Below are 19,266 nucleotides of genomic sequence, written 5' to 3' on the forward strand. Positions count from 1 at the left end.
GTAGAAATTTATGGTGAAAATATAATTAGTGATGGAATGGTGAAAATGTGGGTCACACAATTTAATGATGGATGAACCAGTGTTTGTGATGAAGCATGGAGTGGGTACACTTGTGCTGTCAATGCTGATTTGGCTGAGAAAGTGAATGAGGAAATTTGTGAAAACAAATGGTTCACAATAAGAATACTTTGTGATGAGTCTCCACAAATTTCAAAAACTGCTTTGCATGAGATTGTCAGAAATCGCTTAAATTTTTGCAAATTGTGTTCCCATCAATTTCTGAAAATGCTTATGGATGTCGGCAGTAAGAGGCGACTTAGAAGTGCTTTGACATTTCTTACCCAATACTGTGGTGATGGAGATGAATTCTTACACAGAATTGTAACTGGTGACAAAACTCTGGTATCTCATGGCACTCCATAATCAAAACAACAGTCAATAGAGGGGAGGCAATCACAATCCCCCAAAAAACAATATGTCAAAACAATGTTGTCAGCACAAAAATCATGTGCACTGTGTTCTGGGACAGACAGAGCATTCTACTTGTTGAGTTCCTTCCCAGAGGTGAAACCATCAATGCAATACTGAGAAAACTTCAGCAAACAATTCAAAACAAATGGTGTGAAATGTTTGGCCATGGCTCTGTGTTGCTTCATGACAATGCGTGTCTCCGTTTTGCTGGTGTCACTTGAAACCTTATTCAATAATAAAGGTGGAGCAGCCCAATCACCCACCATACAGCCCCAATATTGCACTTTCTGACCACCTGTTCTTGACCTTGAGGTACGATGTTGGAGGAAGGCACTTTGACATCGATGACAACGCAAAAAATGACGGTGCTTCGCTGTGGCTGTCTTCACTGGCAGTGTCGTTCTATGAAGAGGGCATAGAAAAGTTGGCTTCCCGCTGTGACAAATGTCTGAACAACGGTGGAAACTATGTAGAAAAATAGTTTAAGAAATGTCCTTTCTTGCAAAAATAAATTTTGTTTTGATAAAAAGGTTTTTATGAGTTTTTCCCCAAAATGGTACTTACTTTCGGGACATGCTTTGTATTGAGATATGCCCGTTGTTCATTATAATCATCCAGTTACAGTAAGAGTGCCAAAATAAAGCCACATACAAAACCTCAAGAATCTGGCAAAATATGCTTTTAATACAGATTAGATTTACATGCAGTTAGTAACAGGTAGCATCAAAATGAGGTAGTGTGTGAAGTACTTCATAAACTTCAAGAGAAGTTGGATGGGTCATATATACTGGCTTGAAAAGCATCTGACCAGATCAGAATCCAAAACCTGAAAGAGAAAGTATATATATAATCTAAAAGATGAAAAAGTGACGTTGAGGCATAAAAACATTCAAAATTTCTTCATGACACAAACATAGTTAATGGAGAAAAATTAATTTGTGAAATTGCATGTTCACAGAAACAAATAGGTTAACAGCAGGTGCATAGTTACTTAAGGCAATGAATATAAACACAATTACAAACAATGGCTCACGATCGAATAAACGCGATGTTATGACAGTTGATTGTAGATGTTCCAATGAATGTACAAAAATTTGCACAAAAGTGAAAAATGTGACAAGCATTCAGTTGAAGAAAATAATAACCCATGAGGCAACAAAGTGATTAATTAGTAAGCAGGATAAGCTCTCTGATTAAGGATAGCAATGTTTGAGATATAGTACTGTATTTTACAGACTATAAGGCACTACAGACTATAAGACACATCTTAATTTTTAAGAAATTTTTTTACAAAATAACATTTTTACATGTCCATCTGTTTTTATAGTTACAGTTTTAGCACCTTTCGTGGTGACAGTTCTGTTACTTGTCACATGAAATGTCAGAGGAGTTTCATCCACATTAGCTATTTGACTTATTTCTACAATGATTTTCTTTCATTGTTGAATAACAAAGCAATGGAAATATAATATTTTCTCTTCATACTCCTGTGGCGTTTTGAATTGAATTGAACTGAATTGAATTTTATTTGATCCTGTAAGATTACATTGTGTACAGTAAATGTACGTGTAATATAGGACATGTCAAAGTACACTCCTGGAAATTGAAATAAGAACACCGTGAATTCATTGTCCCAGGAAGGGGAAACTTTATTGACACATTCCTGGGGTCAGATACATCACATGATCACACTGACAGAACCACAGGCACATAGACACAGGCAACAGAGCACGCACAATGTCGGCACTAGTACAGTGTATATCCACCTTTCGCAGCAATGCAGGCTGCTATTCTCCCATGGAGACGATCGTAGAGATGCTGGATGTAGTCCTGTGGAACGGCTTGCCATGCCATTTCCACCTGGCGCCTCAGTTGGACCAGCGTTCGTGCTGGACGTGCAGACCGCGTGAGACGACGCTTCATCCAGTCCCAAACATGCTCAATGGGGGACAGATCCGGAGATCTTGCTGGCCAGGCTAGTTGACTTACACCTTCTAGAGCACGTTGGGTGGCACGGGATACATGCGGACGTGCATTGTCCTGTTGGAACAGCAAGTTCCCTTGCCGGTCTAGGAATGGTAGAACGATGGGTTCGATGACGTTTTGGATGTACTGTGCACTATTCAGTGTCCCCTCGACGATCACCAGTGGTGTACGGCCAGTGTAGGAGATCGCTCCCCACACCATGATGCCGGGTGTTGGCCCTGTGTGCCTCGGTCGTATGCAGTCCTGATTGTGGCGCTCACCTGCACGGCGCCAAACACGCATACGATCATCATTGGCACCAAGGCAGAAGCGACTCTCATCGCTGAAGACGACACGTCTCCATTCGTCCCTCCATTCACGCCTGTCGCGACACCACTGGAGGCGGGCTGCACGATGTTGGGGCGTGAGTGGAAGACGGCCTAACGGTGTGCGGGACCGTAGCCCAGCTTCATGGAGACGGTTGCGAAAGGTCCTCGCCGATACCCCAGAAGCAACAGTGTCCCTAATTTGCTGGGAAGTGGCGGTGCGGTCCCCTACGGCACTGCGTAGGATCCTACGGTCTTGGCGTGCATCCGTGCGTCGCTGCGGTCCGGTCCCAGGTCGACGGGCACGTGCACCTTCCGCAGACCACTGGCGACAACATCGATGTACTGTGGAGACCTCACGCCCCACGTGTTGAGCAATTCGGCGGTACGTCCACCCGGCCTCCCGCATGCCCACTATACGCCCTCGCTCAAAGTCCGTCAACTGCACATACGGTTCACGTCCACGCTGTCGCGGCATGCTACCAGTGTTAAAGACTGCGATGGAGCTCCGTATGCCACGGCAAACTGGCTGACACTGACGGCGGCGGTGCACAAATGCTGCGCAGCTAGCGCCATTCGACGGCCAACACCGCGGTTCCTGGTGTGTCCGCTGTGCCGTGCGTGTGATCATTGCTTGTACAGCCCTCTCGCAGTGTCCGGAGCAAGTATGGTGGGTCTGACACACCGGTGTCAATGTGTTCTTTTTTCCATTTCCAGGAGTGTAGTAACATTCATTATCACTTATTTTTCTACCCCTTTAACTTACATTTTTACATCACTGATAATGAATAACAATATATACAAATTTAATGGCATAAGTATTCTGCAACACTTTAAAACTCTTTTTCAATGAGATAGTCTTTAAGTTTCTTTGGAAAGTCATTGTCAAGCAGGTTTTTATCTGAGTTATTTTGATGCCAAGTCCATAAACCTGTAGCAACAACTATCTCCACCCTTCATGTCTGTTAAGTTCCACTGCAGCACTACCGGTAGCTTACGAGCGCGTATTTGAATCATTTTTGCGTTAATTCCAATGACATTTTGATGGTATCCTTGAATCAATTTCAACACATCATCTTCTAGTTTTGGCCATCTTTCACTCAGTCTTCTATTTGCACATTCAGTCTTCCCCATATCTTTCAGTTCTTCTCCACAAGCCCACCAACCACCAATGGTTTTTTTCTGTAGGCAGAGGGCCGAAATGCTGCTCTGTTTCCACATTCTTCTGCATGTGCTATTACTTTCCATTTATAGCCTGCATCACATGAGTTCCTTCTATTTTATTCCATTACGAAACTCGCTACTAACAGAGGTATTGTACTGTTACTGATAACAGAAATCATTTTCAGTTCACCTGCTACTATAGGTTATCTGTCTTGAGCTAACTGCAATGGAAGTTTAAATTTATACATAATGCACTCCTTTCCTTCTTGTTAGCAGTGGTTGGTGTCAACAGGCTTCATTTCACATCTGCACTTGGCAGTTTTTGGCATTCTGCAGTATTTCCCCTGCTGCATTACTTACAATTGACTTTCTTAATTATTTTTCCTTCTGCGCTGCCACAGTGTTTATGCCTATTCGATGCACAGCCTATGGTAACAGGTGTTAACAGCTGCTGCAGAACATCAAAGGCCAGATAGTGTTCTGGGCTTGTGATGGAAGGACGACAGCGATACAGTGTCACCAAGCTTGTGAATTTAATAGGTAGAGTTAGGTTTCCCACAGCATCTGATATGGGGCCATTTTTAAGACTGGCAGGAATTTTAAATCAAACACTGGACACTATATTAATTCAGAGTATAACAACAAAAATAATTAATTATTGATAATGTAACTGCACAGACAAAAAACTCTACTCACCAAGCGGTGGCAGGGGAACACACACAGAAAAGTATTTAACTTGCACAAGCTTTCAGAGCCCCATCATTCCTTCTTATTTACCCTTCATCAGTCTTTGTTGTCATCTGTCTTGTTCAAACTATCATTCGTTTTCTATCTTTGTGCTATTTTCATTCACCCCTCTTCCTTCACCTTCAACTTTTATGCCAGAAGAAGGAGCCACTGGCTCTGAAAGCTTGTGAAAGTTAAATCTTTTTCTGGGTGTGTTCCCTTGCCGCCGCTTAGTGAGTAGATTTTTTTTTATCTGCTCATTTACATTAATTTAGAGTATAAGACACAGCTGAATTCTGAAGGCAATTTTTCAAAGAAAAAAATGTGTGTCATAGTCTGAAAAAAAGGAAAAGTGACTGCAGTGTTGAACCAGGTCAGAGATGCAGGTGATACCAAAGAAAGATTGTAAATCCAGAGCTAAGGTATCAAGGAAATGTGATACCAGTTCACTGGAGTAGAACAACACTATAATCACTGAGACGATTGAATAAAATTTAATAGCTAATTGAACAAGCACAATATCCAATGTAGATAGCTTTTACTCACGTACAAGAATGCAGTATAAACACCACGGCAAAAGCACAATAAAAGATAAAATGTATGAGCATTTCAATGACGAGCACCATAATCATAACAGTAAAAGTACGTAATACGTAGCAGAATATATAAGCATAATATCCAGGAATGAGTCGAGCACATTTCATTTGTTGTGTGCAACTTTTAAACACTGTAGTTAATTTCAGTTATATTTTTCAATGCTGTTTCATTTTCATTAAAACTACTTACACCATTATAAAACTGATAAATCTGTATGGAAAAAAGTTGCAGAAATGTAGTTCTGCCAGGTGTGCAGGATTACTTTGATACGAGCATGGAATCAAATCTCTTGCAGTGAACTCAGCTTGATCATTCGTATGAGTTTCTTAGATAGTAGCCAGGTCGTATCATCTTGTACTGTTTGGATAAATAATGGCATTTAGCACTGCATGTGCCACTGAAAGCAGCCACTGTGGTCTGTAATAGAAACAAGATCACAAACAATGGTCTGGCTGTGAGTCTAAGCTTATTCATTCAAAAGTTAGTTTGCACCCATAATATATTACTGCTCAGCCACCCTGGGTAATGATAAATGTGAAAATGATAAATCATATACTGACAATGTCGGAAGAACTTGTTACAAAATAACTGCAAGAAGAAAAGGCCACAAGATACAATTTTGTCACTGTAGTTTGTTGGGAAAATTTGCAGCCCAACATGCTGGTCAGTTTGTTGTTACGAAATATACTTAGGTTTCAGAAAAAAATTTAGTAAAAATTATCTGATGCAATGAAGCAGTCCACAGTGACAAGTGAAGACAGTTGTTTCCCCAAAAGCAGTGATTCCATTTATATGCAAAGTGTTTATCATTAGCTTGACATTACTAAAACACAGTGGAAAAATATATAAGGTTTTCCATCAATTAGAAGTATCTGCATCCTGTCAGGCTTCAGAATCAATTACAAGATGTATCTCATTGAACAATGTTGATATTTTGCTTTTCCCTGCATTGACAAAATAATTGTACAGACAATGGTCTGAACTACAGTAACATGAAACCCTAATCAAGTATTTTGTGCTACAGAATATAAAAATGTATTTTAATTACAGTAAAAAACAAAATGAGCGTGTGGCATTGTTGACCGGAAGGCCCCATCCGAGGAAGTTCAGCCGCCGCGTGCAAGTCTCATTTCAGTTTACACCATATTGGGTGACTTGCATGCCGGTTATGAGGATAACATAACACCCAGTCCACAAGCGGAGAAAATCTCCAACCTGGCCGGGAATCAAACACGGACCCACTGCATGGAAGGCAAGCATGTTACCACTGAGCTAAGCAGGCAGACTTTAATTACAGTATTATTTGTTTAGTGTATAAGTTTGTAGTGTTTTTCCATAAGCTTGATAAACACCACAAATACACTTAACAGAGACTTTAACAATCAATAATATACAGGGTGCGTCAAAAAAATGTGTACACACTTTGAACTGTCATAGACAATTTATTTCCCCTTCTACAAGATTAAATATCTGTGAGAAAGTAATGTTTTGTTTCTTCAACAGGTGGCAGCAGCGGCAAGGAAGTAACTGCAACATTGCGGACATGCGTTTGAGCTTTGAAGCGCGGAAGCAGATAATTAAGTGGTACTGGAAGTTTGAGAATGTAGCTGCGGTTCGAAGACAGTGGAGAAGTGAGTAAGGTACAGAACCACCTTCAAGGTTAACAATTACACATCTATGACACAAATTCAAAACTCATGGAACAGTGTGTGATATGCATAAAGGTCGATCAGGGCGACCTCGTGCAGCTACAAGTGATAATTCCACAACTGCGGTCTTGGAACTGTTTCAGCGTTCACCTCAAAAATCTTCAAGGCAAGCGGCACATGAGAGTAATGTAAGTGCTAGTAGTGTGCTACGCATTCTGAAGAAAGGCAAGTTTCGTGTGTACATTCCAAGGCTGGTGAAGCAGCCAAGTGATGACGATCCATGTGGAAGGTTAGAATTTTGTGAATGGGTTCAGAAGATGGTGAGACGTGAACCGGCATTTATGGGTAGCATAATTTGGTCGGATGAAGCCCAATTCAAACTCAATGGAACTGTCAATAGACACAATTGTGTGTACTGGGCTGAAGATAATCCTCACATTACAGTTGAAAAGGCTGTGAAATTGCCTGGTGTAAATGTGTGGTGTGGTTTGTCTGCAAGGGGACTCATTGGGCCTTTCCACTTTGAAGGTACTGTTGCTGGAGAAACGTACCTAACAATGTTTGCTGACTCCATATTCCCTGCCATTCGTGCATTATATGGTAATTGAGTTTTATTTCCAACAATATGGTGCCCTGCCACACTATCATAGGGACGTACGAACATACCTGGGTCACAATGTGCCAGGCCAGTGGATAGGACGCAGGGGACCAATCGAGTTTCCTGCACACTCTCCAGACGTCACGCCGCTGGATTTCTTCTTATGGGGCACAGTAAAAGATGAGGTGTACAAACGTAAACCGTGTAACCTGGACACACTTTGGAATGAGATTCAGGCGGTGTGTGCAGAAATCTCATTGGACACTTTGGTACGATGTACGGAATCAGTGGTGACTCATAGTCAGAAATGTACGAGGTGCGGCTAGAAAAAAACCAGACTGATGCTGGAAAAACATTTATTTACAATTATTTACAATTTCATGTTATCTCCTTCAATGTACTCTCCTCCTCGGTCTCTACACCGCTCCATACGAATTTTCCACTGTTCATAGCAATGCTGCAGATCATTTTCGGTAAGTCCATACATTACTTCCGTCGCTTTTTCTTTTACTGCTTCAACAGTCTCAAATCTAGTTCCTTTCAAAGCTGACTAGGGAAAAGAAAAAAGTCACAGGGGGCCAAATCAGGTGAGTAGGGTGGATGATCTAAGATGGGAATGTTGTGTTTTGCCAAAAACGTCTTCACTGACAACACACTGTGAGCTGGGGCATTGTCTTGGTGAAGGATCCATGACTTTTTTCTCCACAAATCGTTCCGTTTATCTCCGTACTCGCTCACATAGGGTAGCCAGGACGCTAATGTAGTAATGCTGATTCACTGTTTGTACCTCTGGTACCCAATCAATGTGCACAATCCCTTTGATGTCAAAAAAAACAATCATCATTGCCTTGAATTTCGATTTTGACATTCGTGCTTTTTTTTTGTCGTGGAGAACCAGGAGTTTTCCAATGCATCGATTGGCGTTTAGTTTCGGGATCGTAAGTAAAAAACCACGATTCATCGCAAGTAATAACATTTTGTAAGAAGGTGGTATCACTTTCAATGTTTTCCAGGATGTCAGAACAAATCATTCTTCGGCGTTCCTTCTGTTCAATTGTGAGACACTTTGGAACCATTTTTGAACACACTTTGTTCATGTTGAAACTTTCATGAAGAATCTGCCCAACACTTTCCTTGTCAACTCCTGTTAACTCAGACACTGCTCTGATTGTTAAACGGCGATCTTGTCGAACAAGTTTACCGATTTTTTCAATGTTTGCATCAGTTTTTACTGACAATGGTCTGCCAGTGCGAGTGTCATCACTGGTGTCTTCGCGGCCATCTTTAAATCGTTTAAACCACTCAAACACTTGTGTTCACGATAAACAATCATCGCCGTACACTTGTTGTAACATTACAAACGTTTCACTTGCAGATGTTCCTAGTTTGAAACAAAATTTGATGTTAACACGCTGTTCTTTCTGTACACTCAACAATTTCCGACGCACAGACAAAACGTCAACTACTTAAAACAGACGCCACGGGCAGACTGAGTGCAGGAGGCAGATGAAACTCGAGCAGTAGGCGGAGCGAGAGTCACGTGACAGGCCACGCGACTTTCAGCCTTATTGCATTCGTTTTATTGTTTCACCAGTACTCGTCCGGTTTTTTTCTAGCCACACCTCGTATTGATGCTGAAGGCCACCAGTTTGAACATTAATCACATTTGCAAAGTTCCGTTTCCAGAAATTTAACATTTTAGAATGGGAAATAAATTTTCTATGACGCTTCAAAGTGTGTATACATTTTTTTGACGCACCCTGTATTCTCCTTCACTATTTACAAGTCTGCCAATGCCACAGTAACTTTTCAATTCTGTAACTGCAGCGACCACACAGTTTTGACACGAAGAACTCACTGAGCCTTTTTCAGAACGCATTTTAATCCAGAAAGAAACTGCCTCGAAGGCTATTCGATAGAGAGCAGAAAAGATGAAAATCTGAGGGTGCAAGAACGAGTGAATAAAGTGGACACGGAATGACTTCCCGACCTGAGACTTGTACAATGTTTTTTGGCAGTCTAGCAGAATGCAGACAGATGCCATTTATGGAATAGCATTACTTAATTCTGTCTTCCTGGTCACTGTTTTGGACTGCATCCGCAAGGCATCTCAGTTGTTGACAAGAAATGTCAGCAATGATGGTTACGCCACGGGGAAGCAATTTGTAGTACACTACACCGTCGCTGTTTCCCCAGATGCATAACATTATATTCTGTGCAGGTGGGCAGATCTTTGTACAGGTAGTTGCTGCTTCGTTTGGGCTCAACCACTTATTTCTTTTCCTTGTGTTAGCATAAAGACAATATTTCTCATCACCAGTAATAGTACAGGGTAGGAATGGTCAGTGTTGTTCGTGAGCCAATTGATGACGAGCAAGGAGAGATGCACACCCACTGATTTTTGTGATTTTGGTTTAGAGCATGTAGTAGCCATACACTCAATTTTTGAACCTTCTCCATTGCATGCAAGTGTCGCGCAATGGTGGAATGATCACAGTTCGTCACATTTGCCAGTTCTCCACTGCACTGAAGTGGATCATTGAGGATTAATGCATTCAATGACCTTCACCAAACCCTGAAGGACTTACGGAATGTGGAGGGTCACTAACATCAAAACAATCCTCCATAAAGTGAGAAAACCATTTTCTTGCTGTGCTCTGTCCAGTGGCATTATCCCCATACATGGTGCAAATGTTTCTGGCTGCCACCACTACTGTCACTCCTATATTGAACTCAGATAGAAGAATATGTTGGAGATTTTCCGATTTCTCCACTTGGCACTCAATTTCCCAGCGTCCTTAGCTCCATTCACTATGCCCAAATGATGACAAAATGACGATATGTAAACACTAACAGCAACAGTGAACTGCAAATAAAAAATAACAATCAATAAATAAACCCATAGCTAATGGAATATGTAACGTCTTCTGGCAAAACACTTATTAAAAAAAAAAAAAGATAAGAATAATTGAACTGGATGATTGTAATTGCATGGACAATGATTGTGTGAACTTTATGTGATAAAGAGAAACCATTATGTGTCATGTTTTATACTTGTATAGAACAGTGTACCGATTTTTCTTTTTTTATTTTATTTTTTAAGGATAATATCAGTGTCGGCGAGTACTGAAACCGCCACAGATGATACTTATTAAATATCAAACAAAGATGAGAATATGTCAAACCGAGTATAAATAATAGTGACCGAGCATTAATTTCTCTGTTGACTTTTGGAGATACGTGTGTTGGAAGATCCTGTGATGCTATATTGTATGCTTGTGTAGCATTCTTTTGTCAAGATTGAGAGAAGGACGCCATTAGGAATTGATTTGTAAAGGTGTGTAAGAATTTAATCTGTCTAAATGTTTTGAACAGAGTTACTTACTGAAAACTTGCATTATGATTTGTAATAAGCTTGCCTAGTGTTTTATCCCATTCTTTTAAGACATTTTCAGCTATTTAAATATTATCCGTGGTGCAGAGCTGCGCTACAAATGAACGAACCGCTGCCGCGTCGCATTCAAACTGCATTAAATGAAACCAGTCATACCGCCAAGAAGCAGACAGGTAACAGTGAACTAAAATTATTTCTTTCAGCTTTCGGGATTGCAGGGCAGAGCAGCAGATTTTATGGTGTGTTTTACAGGTGGACACGGGCTGCGGATGATGTTATGTTTTATTAACATAACATCATCTGCAGCCCGTGTCCACCTGTAAAACACATCACAAAAAGCAAAAAGATAATTTACCTTCATGACATAAAATAAATCTTGCTGTGTGTAGTTGTGGTCTGGCAAACATTATAGTAAAAACATTTTAGGATAGTAATAGCCTCATGTTCTCGTGTTAGTCGTGGTACTTACTAGTGTTTTACTGTTAACAAAAATCCACTGCAAAATTTTGATGTTGGATAAACATTGCTTACTGTAACATCAGTATTGATAACGAAATAATTTTCAGTAACCTTTTCAATAACTGTAAAGTAAGAAAGATATGTTGAACTTTATAGTGAGTTACAGTACTGAAACAGTATTCCCTTTATAGTAAGCCAGTTCCAGAATAATATGAACATAATATATTTTGTTTTGTTGAAAATTAATTATCCAAATAAAGTCACAGCACAGCATCCCTAAAAAGTATTTCAGGGCTCTTTTCATAGCAACATATTAATCTCATCCATTTATCAATATATTAGTTGTTATGGTGAAAAATACCGTGAAGCAAAACAAAAACACTACTAATGTATCTGCCAAACTTTATGCATTTACTTCACTGTCATTAGAAACAGGGCTCAACAATCCCTAACACACAATTCCTCCAATTTGATTACACCATTTGCTGTTAATAGAATGTAATAATTTACAGTAACTTTTCATCAGCAAAGCACAGCAGAGCTTAGAAAGACATAGCCAACTATTTGTTTTCCTTGATGAATCTCAATATAGTGACAAAAGCAGCAATATTGCAAGGGAGGGATTCATGCAGTTTTTATATGGAGAGGTCAAGAGACTGGTTGCAAGATAGCTGGACAGAATTTAGAAAATCACAAGAAGAAAAAATTAGGATTTCTAGCTGGACCACCCTTACTTGGTAGGAAACACAGTGTTACTCACCAAAACATTTTCATTTCCACGCCATCAGCGTTCCTTCTACCTTCACATCTGGCATCAGAGCACACATTTCATCTACTTTTCTTTGGTCTCCAAAACAGCGGACAAATACTAGCTCTCTGTGTGGAAGACAATGAAAAGTACAATATTAATTTGTATGCACCAGTTCAAGTAGATCAATCACAGAAACAATTTCAGGCTAAAGAAGAGAATTAAAGTACTTACTCATATGACAATTTTATTCACAGCATGGTAAGAAGGGATACGTCAAATTTGATAAATGTAGAAGAGGATTTGGATTATAAAGTAGATTTGCTCAGCTGTATTAGTAGTGGAAAGATACTTGAATTTGGTGTAAAATTTAAAGATATCAAAGAAAATTTAACAAATAATGCTAAAGATTGTAAAACTATGTTTCTGTGCTGGAAGGAAATTTTGATAATATGAAAAAAAACTGAATTAGAGCAAGGAGTACCTACAAAAAATTTCTTTAGTAACAGCAGCAGCATGTGCACAAATGTACCTGTGAAAATATTTCCAGGTAATGGTAATTTACATTGTGTAGATCTCATTCAACACCCAGGAATGCCACTATTATTTCAAAATAAAGGCTGTCAGTATTTTTTTGAAGCATTATCTTACACAAATCAAAATTCTACTTGTAATCTGTCTTATGCAGAATTTGAGGAAGGGTTCTTAAATTTTAGTCAGAACCTGAGCGAGTGAATTATGGAATGTGCCAGATTATAATAAAAGTTTTGGGAGCATGAAACAATTTTGTAAAAATGAATTGAAAAGATTAGTGCATTTAGGCAACCTTTTCTTGAATTACAAACTGAACCACTGAAAGGGGGATTATAAGGAAAATTGACATGGGCGAACTGGCTAGGGCTCTAAAAAGAAATGATGGACAAAATGATAATCCTGGGAACATCAGAGAGAAAGAGACAGAGACAGAGTGTGTGTGTGTGTGTGTGTGTGTGTGTGTGTGTGTGTGTGTGTGTGTGTTCTGGCATTCACGCACAAGCGTGCATGACTGTATGAGGGATGGTGGGTGTTCATAACCAGAATTGTAAAAGAATTTATGAGGGGAGAAGAAATTTTGGCACTCACAGATATAATTTCAAGAATGGGCTAAGGATAAATTTTAATAATAATATGACAAATAAAGAAAAGAAAATTTGATAATAGAAAGACTTTGGCAGTGTTGTGATATGTAAATTGATATTGATAGTTTTCAGTTTGCGCATTGTTGTTACTATTACTCTGTGGTTGTTAAGCATTCATACATGCATAGTCATTGAAGTGAACGTACTGATTTCCATTTAATAGCATGTTCTTTCACAAAGCTTTCACATTAATTATATTACAATGATCAACAAAAGAATACGTGATCAGGTGTGTCAATCTTTTCGTTCCTTCAGATCCAATGAAACTGGACAATCCTTGGAAGAAAAGAGGCCATTCCTGGATTGTTCTCTTCATGGGCAAGACAAATAATTCCCATACAAGGGACACAAATATGGCAGCAAAAGCATGGACAGCCCTGGAAAAAGTATCCAACACTCTGGACTTATATGAAGAGCGGACTTGCTCAGGACATTAATTACAATCAAATTTGATAAATGCAACTCAATAGATGACTATTGCAATAGGATCATAACGATGCATTTAAGCTCAATAAAATGAAGTTCCTGGAGAATGAAGAGTGGATAGGGACTTTGCTACTGGCTGGATTGCCTGAACATTATTATTATAGTGCAGAAGTGCTGTAACAAATATGTTTGAGAAGGTTGCACACAGAATCGCAGTTTTGGGATTCTTGGTGTTCGATTCCTATTTGAGCTGGGAACGTGGGATAAAAAACTTTTGGTTTATTCTGTACCAGCGGCAATTTGTATAGCCATTCAAACACCTGTCTTACTGTAGCTACGTTAGGGTATCTTAAGCAAGGTTTGAATGAGGAGCCAGAGCTGGTGCCCAGAGAAATTGTGCAAATTGATTAATTACTTTTGCAAAAAATTTTAATTGGACTGAAATTAATGTTCAGGTAATGGCACCATTGGTACGTGTGCTGTTTGGGTTTCACACACACAAAACACTTTTTTCTGTGAGGTTTTTGAAATGCAACACTTTTATACTTTACACTTGTATGAATTGGTTCAAACTTTGCACCAAGGTAGATAAATGGATAAACTCAAAATGAAATTTTTTATCCATTAATCTTTATCTGTAGATATACATATAAAAAACATATTATTTGTGAGTTTTTTTACATATGCCACTTATATGTTTCAGAGTTGTGTGAATCAGTTCAAATTTTGTAAGAAGGTAGACAAATACATTGGTCATTCTCTTGTTTTTTGAAGGCTTTATCCACTGCCACAATACAAGAAAAATGGTTTGAAAGACAATAAACAAACCTATACTGGATCAGTCATCACCCAAATCAACAAAAATCTATATCGGTGACCAAGCTATGGCGGTCTAATGTAAAAATTATGATAAAGTAAAAGTTTGGAACCAGAATGAAAAATTCACCTGCCACACCACAAAAAAGGCAAATATGTCCTGCTCATTGTTAGGGATGTAAAAGAAGGGAACTAACTTATAGATTTATCTGGCCACTTCAAAGACATTTAAATCAAGACATTTTGATATATGAGGGTTGGAACTTTAATAGTGGCAACTATTTATTTACATCTCGTGCAAAATAGATACGTGTTTCAAAGTTTTACTGACCTTCAAAGTAGTCACCAGCATTGTGTGTAACCCACTGTCAGTGATGTGCAAGTCGTAGAATACTCTTAGCAGTGCCAGTTGTCTTGACAGTTTGAGCAGCACAGTCTATTGCCCAATGAATTTGTAGCAGTTCTGAGGTGAATTCCATGAAGTGTTTCCTTCGGTTTAGAAATCGAGTTGAACTCATGAGGGCTTTAGTCAGGGGAGTGCAGTATATGGTATAGCACTTAGCAGCTCCATCAAATCAGTAACAGCTTGCACTGTATGTGCTTGAGCATTGTCCTGCAAAATGGTGGTCAGGTCCTGCAGAAAGTGTCGTCACTTCTGTCTCTATGCTGTTCATTTTTGGAACACAACCTACGACCAGCTTAGATACTGAAGTGAGGACACTTTCTGCAGGACCTGACCACCATTTTGCAGGACAATGCTCAAGCACATACAGTGCAAGCTGTTACTGATTTGATGGAGCTGCTAAGTGCTATACCATATACTGCACTCCCCTGACTAAAGCCCTCATGAGTTCAACTCGATTTCTAAACTGAAGGAAACACTTCACGGCACTCACTTCAAAACTGCTACAAATTCGTCGGGCAATAGACCGTGCCACTCGAACTGTCAACAGAGTTGGCACTGCTAAGAGTACCCTACAACTTCCTAATTGCTGGCAATGGTTTATACACAATGCTGGTGGATTCTTTGAGGGTCGGTAAAAGTTTGAAACATGTATATATTTTGTACAAGCTGTATATAAATAGTTGCCGCTATTAAAGTTCCAACCCTTGTATTTGCACTTTTACGTGAGTTAACCAACCTTCCCCAGCACATTAAGCTCCCTTAGCTGCAAGTTGTTGGCACACTTGCATCTTGCAATTTATATGCCAAAATCGCTGGTCCTCTCTCCAAAGTCTAGAAGATTTTCTAGCCATAGTAAATAATACCAAAACAATGACCAGAATCGAAGACTTGTAAAGAACTATTTTGGAATGTTGGTACATGTGAAGATTAATCAGTTTATAAATTACATGTGCAAATTTTGTTTAGAAGAACATGTGTTGATTCTGAAAACTGGAAATTACATTAACCAGGAGATTTATTGATGTGTTCATAAAATGTGTAAGCCTACATGAAAGTTATGGACAGTAAAATGTTTGCAGTGACAACACTTGTATGACATGGCAATGAAGGTAAGGAACAATTTTTATATTTATGATAAATGTCTGAATAAAAGTTAGTAACAAAACATACAGCAACTACAAGCAGAATACTATCCATGAACCAATGGCAGCAGACATTTATGGACCTCTATCTAGATCAACTGGAATGTGATTTTCAAAATTTGTTCAATTATACCAAATTAAGAAGCCACAAAGGAATTGAAGACATTGGCTGCCTGCGCACATTGATTGAAACCAATGGGTAAAGTTTAAAATTTGTGCCAAATTGGGATTCAAACCTGGGTCTCCCACTTGCTAGGCAAATGCTCTGACCACTGAGCCATCCAGACGCAATGGACATCGCAACTGCACAGACTACCCTAGCATGCCCGCCGTCAGATCAGTTGGTTGGTCGATTTGGGGGACGGGACCAAACAGCGAGGTCATCGGTCCCAACAGATTACAGAAGGATGGGGAAGGAAGTCAGCCATGCCCTTTGAAAAGAGCCATCCTGTCATTTGTCAGAAGCAATTTAGGAAAATAACGGAAAACCTAAATCAGGATGGCCGACACCGATTTGAACCGTTGTCCTCCCGAATGCGAGTCCAGTGTATGAACCACTGCACCACCTTGTTCAGTGCCTCCCGTTAGACCGAAATTCTAAACTAATCCACACACTACTACTGTAGTGCCCCTTGCCCATTAGCCTCATTAGTTGCAGCGTTTCACTGATTCCGGTAAGAGTCAGAGCCTTGTAAGCATCTGCACTGAAGAGATAGTTGGACACCTCGCCAAAATTATATGTATAAAATTAAGAAGACAACACATAAAAGTCTTATTTCAAAAATTGAGGGGATAAACTTTTCCAAATGTGGTGCACTAGAAGTAACTGTGTCAGACAACGGTGCTCAATTAATTTCAAACACCTGAAAAGAATTTCTAGAAAGAGAGGGAATAAAACACATTTGTATTTCAGAATATCTTCATTTGTTTAATTATCATGTTCTGTACTATACATACAATAAACTATCACTATTCTGCTTAATGCTAGTCACACCAATGCCATATAAATTTAATTAAATATGATTAGAAAAAAAGCTGATACACTGAGAAAAAAGCTGCTGCCTTCTCAGTTATGCTGTAGAGCCAGTGTTCATCTGCTGTTAGTAGCTTAATATCGGTGAGTTTTTAAAAATTTTCCCATTGTGTGGTATCACACCTCACTCCAGCAGATGATGTGTAACCCTACATCCGGTCTTCTGCCATCCTCTTCAGGTCTGCATAATTTCCCCTTCCCTTTATGTCGTCTATCATCTTGTATCTCCTTCTTCCTTTCAGTCTTCTCCCACAAACCAGTCCTTGCACAGCATCTGCTAGCAAGCACTACCTTCTCAACGAATGGCCCAACCAGTTCTTTATACTTTCTCTTAAAACCTTCAGCAGACATCTTCTCTCACCAACCCTTTCCAATACTCTTTCATTACTCACTTTTTCCATCCAGCTTATCCTCTCCATTCTCCTCCACATCCACATCTAAAATGCTTCTAACCTTTTCTCATCCTCTCTACATCTACATCTACATACATACTCCGCAATCCACCATACGGTGCATGGCGGAGGGTACCTCGTACCAGAACTAGCATCTTCTCTCCCTGTTTGACTCCCAAACAGAACGAGGGAAAAATGACTGCCTGTATGCCTCTGTACGAGCCCTAATCTCTCTTATCTTATCTTTGTGGTCTTTCCACAAAATATAAGTTGGCGGCAGTAAAATTGCACTGCAGTCAGCCTCAAATGCTGGTTCTCTAAATTTCCTCAATAGTGATTCATGAAAAGAATGCCTCCTTTCCTCCAGAGACTCCCACCTGAGTTCCTGAAGCATTTCCGTAACACTCGCGTGATGATCAAACCTACCAGTAACAAATCTAGCAGCCCGCCTCTGAATTGCTTCTATGTCCTCCCTCAATCTGACCTGATAGGGAACCCAAACACTTGAGCAGTACTCAAGAATAGGTCGTATTAGTGTTTTATAAGCGGTCTCCTTTACAGATGAACCACATCTTCCCAAAATTCTACCAATGAACCGAAAATGACTATCCGCCTTCCCCACAACTGCCATTACATGCTTGTCCCACTTCATATCGCTCTGCAATGTTACGCCCAAATATTTAATCGACATGACTTGGCCAAGCGCTACACTACTAATGGAGTATTCAAGCATTACGGGATTCTTTGTCCTATTCATCTGCATTAATTTACATTTATCTATATTTAAAGTTAGATGCCATTCTTTACACTAATCACAAATCCTGTCCAAGTCATCTTGTATCCTCCTACAGTCACTCAACGATGATACCTTCCCGTACACCACAGCATCATCAGCAAACAGCCGTACATTGCTATCCACCCTATCCAAAAGGTCATTTATGTAGATAGAAAACAACAGCGGACCTACCACACTTCCCAGGGGCACTCCAGATGATACCCTCACCTCTGATGAACACTCACCATCGAGGACAACGTATTGGGTTCTATTACTTAAGAGGTCTTCGAGCCACTCGTCTCAGCATCCATGTTTCTGCCCCATATAGTGCCGTACTCCAGACTAAACATTTGCCACGCCTTTTCCTTAGACCTTTATCTAATTTGCCACATAACAGTCTGCTCTTTCTGTTGAAAGCCTCCTTCGCTATGGAAATTTGAGTTTTCGCCCCCTGGTGACATCTCAAGTCTTCAGTTATAGTGCTTCCAAGATATTTGATATTTAAACAACATAGCAACATAGCTGTTCAGAGTATGGAATTGTTTAGAGGCTTTGTATTGTGGTTTTGCGTGTAACAAGTACGCAAAGGGCCACCGCAGTCACAGTATCTCCATACGGTGAAGTAACTGTGTAGGCTTTTGTGTACACTCTATGCTTTATCAATCCTAGTTGGAGTAATGCAGCAGATTCAGAGTAAATGCCAGCAGCATATCAGTATTGTGGGAGATATGAGTAAAAAACATAAGAAGATTTATTGGTAAGAGTTTCATATGCTGTTGCGGTGTTAAATTCTAAGACTGGTTTGATCAGCTTACCTCACTAGTGTGTCCTGTGCGAGCCTATTCATCTCTGAATAACTACTGTAAGCTATCCATTTGAACTTGCTTACTGTATTCATGCTCCCTCAATTCAGAACATTTGCATTAGTTATGCAGTCTATCCATCTAATTCAAGCATTCCTCTGTAAAACCACATTTCAAAAGTTTCTATTCTCTTCTTCT

The 19,266-nt window shown here is 39.7% G+C and overlaps 1 protein-coding gene across 1 annotated transcript in view; it reads right to left on the reverse strand.

Moving 5' to 3' along the window:
• Nucleotides 1–226: 226 nt before the first annotated feature.
• LOC126215332 (uncharacterized) overlaps nucleotides 227–19,266 on the reverse strand; it is a 94,450-nt gene continuing 75,410 nt past the window's right edge. Inside the window, exons 6-7 of the mRNA XM_049942015.1 lie at nucleotides 12,110–12,225; nucleotides 227–1,297 (exon numbers count right to left, since the gene is read on the reverse strand). Coding sequence (XP_049797972.1) covers nucleotides 12,120–12,225 — 106 coding nt within the window. The 3' untranslated portion in view covers nucleotides 227–1,297; nucleotides 12,110–12,119. The remainder of the gene's footprint in view (nucleotides 1,298–12,109; nucleotides 12,226–19,266) is intronic.

The sequence above is a fragment of the Schistocerca nitens genome, chromosome 12 (genome assembly GCF_023898315.1).
Source record: "Schistocerca nitens isolate TAMUIC-IGC-003100 chromosome 12, iqSchNite1.1, whole genome shotgun sequence".
Lineage (NCBI taxonomy): Eukaryota > Metazoa > Arthropoda > Insecta > Orthoptera > Acrididae > Schistocerca > Schistocerca nitens.